The sequence below is a fragment of the Schistocerca americana genome, chromosome X (genome assembly GCF_021461395.2).
Source record: "Schistocerca americana isolate TAMUIC-IGC-003095 chromosome X, iqSchAmer2.1, whole genome shotgun sequence".
Taxonomy (NCBI): Eukaryota; Metazoa; Arthropoda; class Insecta; order Orthoptera; family Acrididae; genus Schistocerca; species Schistocerca americana.
The window spans coordinates 704,296,079-704,304,716 of record NC_060130.1 but is presented as its reverse complement, the minus strand read 5'-3'; the positions used below and the strand labels follow the sequence as shown (position 1 = coordinate 704,304,716).

At 34.5% G+C, this 8,638-nt stretch overlaps 1 protein-coding gene across 1 annotated transcript in view; it reads right to left on the bottom strand.

Moving 5' to 3' along the window:
- Window positions 1-6,270: 6,270 nt before the first annotated feature.
- The window catches only part of LOC124556835, a 139,214-nt gene continuing 136,846 nt past the window's right edge, over window positions 6,271-8,638 (bottom strand). The window contains exon 8 of the mRNA XM_047130852.1: window positions 6,271-7,085. Within this exon, the coding sequence (XP_046986808.1) occupies window positions 6,868-7,085 (218 nt within the window). The 3' untranslated portion in view covers window positions 6,271-6,867. The remainder of the gene's footprint in view (window positions 7,086-8,638) is intronic.

The following is an 8,638-nucleotide window of genomic DNA, read 5'->3' as shown; positions in this document are numbered from 1 at the left end:
CTGAGTTCTGGGGATTGTACAAATATTCCACCACTTAGCTGGTCTGCATGTTCTGTGCTAAATAGCAAGGTTGTAATACTGTTGTATATGCCACAACCTGTGATGCAAATTTCTGCAAATTTTGTATGCTGCTTACGGTATCCATGACTATGATATACAGATTTATACTCATCATCGGTAAATTGGATGCTCAGATTCTACTATTGTAAAATATCGGTCATTCAAGACACTCCCAATGTGTGCAAATACTGACACCTCATGGACAGTGTGCTTTGGCATGTATGTAAATTGAAGTACAAAAGCATGCAATTGGTCTTACATAAAACTCAGAGGATGAGGCTATTTTTGATGAAATGCCCACTGAGTTTTGGCACCAGCTTCAAACATAAGTTACAGAAGATGTGGCTTACGATGCAATCCTGTGCCAAGAGATGTTTACCAACTACCATTTGCTGTTAAAAATACCGTGACATCAAGTAACAGTGTCAATATGTCTTCACAGCTGGACATGACAGATCGAATGCACAGCATTTTTAGAAGTGAATGTTGGCGTGATGTCTTAAACATGTAATGCCATCATGATAGACATTCAACAATACAAGGGATCCACAGCATCCTTTAGCAGATTGGATTGGTGTGCTTCAGAAAGATTTAGGTGCTCACTAGCTGCTAGTCAAAAGAACAGAACCTGCAGCATTGACTCACAGTGGGTGGGGGATGACAACTGCTGAGACATGCAGGAATGTCAACAAACATTCATGGACTTGGTACCGTTCATACTTTGGGCTGCAAGCAAGGAAATGCACAATTCCATGCAGTTATCCAAATGGCTGACCACTCTGAGGAAAAGCACCTGTCTACTTACCAACACTTTTGCCACCACTAGCAGACATGCAATGGACATCGCCAAATCACCCAAAGGATCAGTCTTCATGCCATGCATCCACAACGACTCATATCTATTACTATGTTTCTGTAATTGAAATTACTCAAAGTATTTCTCAAAAAACTGAATGTGATTCCAACTAAATACAAGAAAAGAATCTTTGTAATCAGTCCCTGATGTATGCTTAGCCCATCTATAAAGACAGTAACTTTCTTTCCACATTGTAATAGTGCCTGAATTGCCTTTTGTAATGTAAAATAATTTAATATTGTGTAATTTGTAAGGCTGAATATCCAACATTCCACTTAAAGCATCATCGCCAATATGCATCTCATTTCAAATAAATATTACTAGCCCTTGTTGAATTGGATGCCCCACCTTATTTTTTTATTCATCCTTACTGCCCATCCTTGCACAATACACTTCAGTATATATGGGCAAATTCTCATCAACATGACCACTTAAATTCCTTGGCCAAAATTACTTTATGTACTTTATCACTGTACCCATGGAACCAACGTTTAATACAATACAGTATAAATATACAAAAATCTCTTTCCTGCTAGAAAGTACTATGTCAGTTAACAAGGACTTACCAATATAAGTGTCATCATAAAAACATAATTGCAGCTTCTTTACTCTATTATACCGAGCAATGTGGTGCAGTGGTTAGCATACTGGAGACGAATTCGGAAGGACGATGGTTGAAGTCCTCATGCGGCCATCCCGATATAGGTTATCTGCGATTTCCATAAAATGCTTCACGCAAATGCCGGGATGGTTCGTTTGAAAGGGCATGGCTGACTTCCTTCCCCACCCTTACCTAATCTGAGGGACTGATGACCTTGCTGTTTGGTCCTCTCCCCCAAACCAACCAACTGTATTATAAACCATAAAACAGGCCTTAAAAAGAATGTAGATAAATAAATAATAATATAAATAAAAATAATACTGCTAAAATCTCCTGATGAAGATATATGAATCTGCCAAGACGAAGCATGGCAGAAAGTTGTACAAGAGGATGTTTTTGCCCCATAGTTTGCACAGCTCATTCTGCATGGGACACTGTCACGCATTTTGCTTCCTTGGGTTCTAACATTTTGTGTCATCCCATGTATTCTATTGACATGGCACTCAGTGACTTCTCCTTCTTTCCTTGGGTGAAGAAATCAGTGTGTGGCGGAATTTCCAGAATGATAAGAGGTGATTTTTGAAGTGGAGTGTTCCCTGCACAATCAAAATAAAGAATTCTGTAACCAATGTCTCTGCCTAGCCATCCATCATTTGGAAAAGTGTCACATAGGCAGCATGAGTATGTAGATAATAACTAACACCATCACTAAGTTTCATGGCTGCAACTTTGTTCATTGAAATGAGAACTGAAACCTCTGTTACCAATCAATGCTCAAACAGCACTGGTACCATAACTAAACCTGTGCAATATTCTGTGAGTAAAACATATTTTGTGGCTATTAACTTTGTTCTTCTTTCAAAGGAGAACTTTGATGTATATCTATACATATCCATTCAATAAAGCTAAAAGGATTTTCAGGTTATGCGTCAGTAGATTTACATAATAAATTTTCAGAACACAAAAATAATAAGCAATTGGCTTTATTTTAAGCGATTCTTTTTATTTGTGTAAATCATTAAGTGGTCTGACACAATAAAGCATAACATTAATATGTCTGAAGACTATGTTTATGCCATGATTCTTGTGTTAGAGCAATCCTCCAAATGCAAAATCCAATTTCTTCCATTTAAAACAACATGTACATTGTCTGCATTGTGAAATAATAAAATATGAGATGTGATATTAATGAGTCAGTGAAATTGGAAGTTACATAATGGAGAAATTAACAATGACATTATTAACTCTCAAATTACCACAAGTAGTAGGAAAAGTATTTTCACATTTACATGTATGAGAATATCTTACTCTATAAATAATTCAGAAGCAGTTTTCATGACACAAATAGACTGCCTTGCATTTCATATCTTATAATAAGCTCACAAATGAGCATGTACATTTTCATATTCCCAAGCAATGTCTAAGTTAACATTATCTTCATATCATGAAAGATCTGTCATTACAGAATTCCTACCAATACATACTCACATACACTTTTGCACTACAATTACTCATTCAAGATTGAGCATTTTACCATAATAGTTTCAGTATTTCCATATTCTGATATAATACCTTAAGCTCATCCCAGCAAATGAAATTAATTTATCATCATCAGTCAACCATTATAAGACAATTTATAAACTTAACAAAATGCTGTGAATCAGACATACATATTTTGTTTAAAGATAGTGATAGCTTACAGCACAATTGAAAGTAAAATATTGTCAAATTCCGTCAAGTGTAGATAAAGTCTAACTTAAGGTGAACATATAAGTAATTTACAGTAATGTGAAGCACTCTTTTACAGCATACAATACATTTTGGAAAAGCAAAGAACTAGCTTTCAGAAGAGGATTGTGTGACACTGCATCATAACTGGAACTAGCCTCAGGTGACATGAAATACCATTTTGAAAGGTATTTGAGTATAATTCTTCACAAAACTATGAAGCATAAGAAAATGAAAATGAATACGAAATGTGAAGTTACATAAAAAAAAGACCCAACGGCATAGTTTTACTAATAGAAACACTGTAAAAGTTTGGCAGCCATAATGTCCTTTCACTTCATCACATAGAGATCACTGTGAATGCCAGATTAATATACCAGAAACTGAGGGTAATGTAACTTCATCTGTGGTCAGAAAAACCAAATAGGAATTTGAAAGGGTTCAAATTCAAATGAATATGTGCAAGACGAGCTCTGCAATAAAACATGTTTCGTGGCAGTAATTTACTATGAGATTAAAATTCCTAGAATAACATGCTTGCAGGCACAACTCTGTCAACAGAGTTGCTAAATGTACAAATAATAGTCAAAAGTAGCCACTGCAGTGGATTTAGTTATTAGATTAGGTATAGCCACTAACAAGAAAATTTGATTTCCTTGGAACTACTCTGGATGCCAAAGCTATGAGGTTGATAATTCACAATGGTAACAGATACAAATAGATATTTTAATGCAATGCATAATGTAATCTGTACAGATGGTTCTCTGACAGCTTTGGTACTGCATTCTAGTATGCAGTTTGAAAGTAAATATTTTGTAACTAAAGGCATTACAATGAGAGGAGCTGAATGAAGAAACTGCCTTACTATTAGGCAATGTGTCAGAATTCAAAACATGTGGAACTGACATTGCATTATTATGTAAGCTGTTAATTAACATTTCTCATAATATCAATGTTACAGGGTAAATAGCAACTAACTGTAAAAATGATTAAAGTGAACATTTTCTTACCACTGTAGGATTGTTTCAGGTTTTTTTAAAAGTTTTTTCCCTTTTTACAGCTGTATATTTGAGTCAAATTTGGTTTTAGTGAATTATTTCTGGTATTGCATGCTATAAATCTAAGCTTTAGCCCACCCAAGGCCATATGAGATTATCCAGCTCATTTCACAAGGTTAATACTGTGCTGTTACAGGGTGGTGTTTGTTACTAGCACCCTCAACACGCTAGCAAAGGTACCTAGCTCACACATTGTAACTTCAAGAGTTAGTTGATTCCAAATAGCTGCTGACATGTAGGCCCTACATGTCAAGGCCAAATCTAAAGTAAAATCAAAAAGCACCATGATCAACATATCATTTCAGAAACTATTCTGAAAAACAGGCTAAAAAGGGAAATTGGGCTTCAGAAATATTTAAGTATTATTAAGGATTTAATTGAGACTACCAGAAAAATACAGTTCCAGATGAACTGCATTTTTATTTCATTGCATTCCTTGTCTCATATAAATAGAACTGATGATATTTAGTTCGTCATGAACTTAAAGGCCATTGTAATTTGTGATTGCATCTAGTAAAAAGTCTGTATAGAAGAACATTCTCAGATGAATGATGAGGGTTATATTCGAAACTAAACAACTTGAGCCAGCCGTATCAGAGACTTGTAGCATATCCATAAATCTTCCACTCTATAAGCAAATGAACTCTGTTGAGTAACATATGAATCTTCCTGAGAGATTAAAACTGTGGGCAACATAAGGACTTGAAGGGCCTGTGTTTTGAGACTGTTTTCGATGTAGTAAACATTTGTTGGGAAGCTTCAACCTTGATTTTCATTGGTTAAGTTTTTACATGTTTTTGTTTATGTATGAAAAAGTGCACTGTATGGTAAATTAACATTAAAAATATAATCAAAATATGCATGGGTATGCTGCCGGTCTATAGCGTCCAACGGGCACAATATTTCGGCGATCAAACATGTCGCCATCATCAGGTGAACTGACGGACTGAGCTCCTGTGAACGTGCCGGCACGTTCACAGGAGCTCAGTCCATCAGTTCACCTGATAATGGCGACTTGATCGCCGAAATATTGTGCCCGTTGGACACTATAGACCGGCAGCATACCCGTGGATATTTTGATTATCAAATACGCCGGGAGAAACTCAAGAATCACATTAAAAATATACATATGTAATTAATAGTTCGTGAAATTGGCATAACATGTTTTATCAGTTTTGGTCCCTTGTTATGAACCAGTGATTTATTTCTGATGTAGCATAGAGTATTTAATTTATTGTCATGATTATTGAATGACTTGAAATTAGTAGTCGTAAGCCTGGCATTTCCAATCCTTTCTTAATATACTGTACCTACCAGAAGGTAGAAATTTAATATGTAATTACTAAATTTGTTAAAAATTTTGTTCAATAACTGAGTTCTTAGAAGAAGGGGGAAAAACATCCTAGAGATGGAAAAATGTATGAATGTTACTGAAGTATAAACATTATTCCACAAAACTGAAGCAAGTAAGTCTTCATAAAAGGAACTATAAAAGCAACATGCAAAAAAAGACGATGTGATTTATCAGGATTACAAACACATCACATAAGAATAGACTCACACTGAAAACATCACAACACGTTTAAGATAGTAAGAAGAAAAATCTTGCAGGGTCTAAATTTCAGACATGTTTGTATTGTCACAGCCTTATGATAACTTTCATCCATCACATAGATTATCTTTTCTTCCATCAAAATAAATAACAACATATTGTCTTCATTTAGTGAGTTCCGTGTCTCAGATGTTCAGCGTGAGTGGCCTTGGTCCCATAGGAATTCACACACATTTGAACATTTTTTCTGAGTGGCCTTCAAGATGTCTTATAATGAGGGGTGATACCAAGTGTGCACTGTCCATCTGCTCTATTTCAATAATATTGTTTTTGAGATAACTTTGCAATATGAAAAATATCACAGTACAGATAAATGGCACATTACTTTTTCATCATCACAGAGCAAAGCCCAATATATTTCACATAATTAAAAAAACTGAGTTTATTGTTTGTCTTGGTGAAACATCATAATTATTACACATGAAGACACATTTTAAAAAGGACTTCAAACTTGAAACTTCAGTTGTGTAAAATAAACAGTTGTGAAACTTAGGCAGAAAGTGTATTCTTGTGTAATAATTAAACATTTTTTTGATTTTGCCTCAGTATGTAAAAAACTATTCTCATTCAAATATTTGCATAGTGAATGTTTCTTTCTTTTTTTTTTAATTTGGATCTACAGTAGTTAACAAGACCTGGGAATATTTGAAAGGTGATATGGCTTTTTTCATTCGTGTTATTGGAAAATTTAGGCAGTTTTCATTAGGCTTACCAGTCAGTCACTTTCAGTGCACATTAATTGTCAATGAATTACATTTTCCTGACAGTTCTTCCGCTAATTATGAACTGGTGACTGACTGACTGACTAACTGATGGTCTGTCTGTGTTTCCTTGGGCCTTCATCTTGAAGGTGATATTGCTGGACATACAGTGTACTGTGATTTAAAAACTGTGAAAAAAACTTTTTCGGTGATGATGTCTCTGTCTAACATACTTGAGAAACAAGAGCACATTAGAGGAGAAGCACAATTACTGAGACAAAAATCAGTGAACAGGTGAAAATACTAGCGCTGCTCTTTTCATTGATTAAAATGTATTTTACATCATCCCTAATGTCTTCACTTTCAAGCTGTAGAAGAGTTTTTGGCTCAGCATTGTAAAATGAATTCATCTTCTTGGGTGGTGTCTTTGTGTCGTTTTTCACCTTAAGTTCTGGAACTGGAGATTGAGCTGTAAAAAAATAAAAAATAAAAACAAATTAAATGAGTTATCTGACAAGTTTTCAGCATGACAGGCTAGTCCAGACAACATTAAGAAATGCATTGGAAATGAGAACCAATCAGCTGATGAGATTTTATATACTGCTTGTAGCAGATTATTATTTGAGATAAAAAAAACACTAATCAATCTATATTTATTACTAAATATTAGTTGTCTAAGGAAATAATCCAGGAGAAATTAGTATATTTTGTTTTGTAATACACAGCATGTTTTAAAAGATGGTTAAATAATACAGAACTGCAATGGGAAAATTAAAATTTGTGAACCATACTCAGTACCACCACTGCATATTTTGCTCCCATAGGGTAATGGATTAGATTAGATTAGATTCAGTTTTAATTCCATAGACCCAAAAATAAATTGATTCTCATGGGTGTGGAACATGTCAGAAAGTATAACACAACATTACAACAAACTGGAACTGCTAATATTTAAGAATTAATACACTGTCAGAATGAAACACTGTTGTGCACTTTTAATAAATTTATCATACACAAAATACCTAACCTTGACCGTTGTGACCGAGTGCTGTCAAAATTGAAATCTAGCAGACATTTTTACTTAAGCTGGTGTAACAATCCTTTTTAAAATATTCATCTATAGAGTAGAAGGAGTTGCCTGTCAAAAAGTCTTTCAAACTATATTTAATCTGTGCCTTATCTGATACCACGTTTTTAAAGGTTGCTGGCAATTTATTGAAAAAGCGTGTTCCTGAATATTGGACCTCTTTTTGGACCAAGGTAAGTGGTTTCAGGTCTTCATGTAGATGGTTCTTATTCCTACTATTGATACTATGTATTGAGCTATTTGTTGAAAACAAAGATATATTATCTGCACTAAATTTCATTAACAAATAAATATATTGAAAAGCAGTGGTTAGAATACAAAGTTCTTTGAATAGATTTATACATGATGTTCTTGAATTTACACCACAAATTATTCTTATTACATGCTTTTGCACACTAAAAATGTTTACTCGGTTTGATGAGTTACCCCAGAAAATGATCCCATATGACATAACATAATGAATGTAAGCAAAGTATGCAAGTTTTTTTTATATTTATATCTCCTACATCAGACATCATTCTCACTACAAATACAGACTTGTTTAGGCACTGCAGCAATTCTGTGGTATGCCCTTCCCACCTCAATTTATTATAGAGTTGCTATACCATAAATTTAACACTGTCAACCTCTTTCATCTGTATGTCTTCATATGTTATACACATGCAGGAAGGAAATATCTTATAGGTTCTGAACTGCATACAGCAGGTCTTTTCAAAGTTTAATGACAGTGAATTAGCTTTAAACCATTTATTAAGGTCAGTGAAAATTTGATTAGCAGTTATTTCTAAATCTATACTTGACTTGCTGTTTATTGCAATGTTTGTAGCATCTGCAAAAGAAACAAACTTAGCATCTGGCAATGTAATGGACAAGAAGTCATTAATGTTCACAATGTGACGGATTGTGTGTAAGAGCTCAGAAGCAAGAAGCAGAAC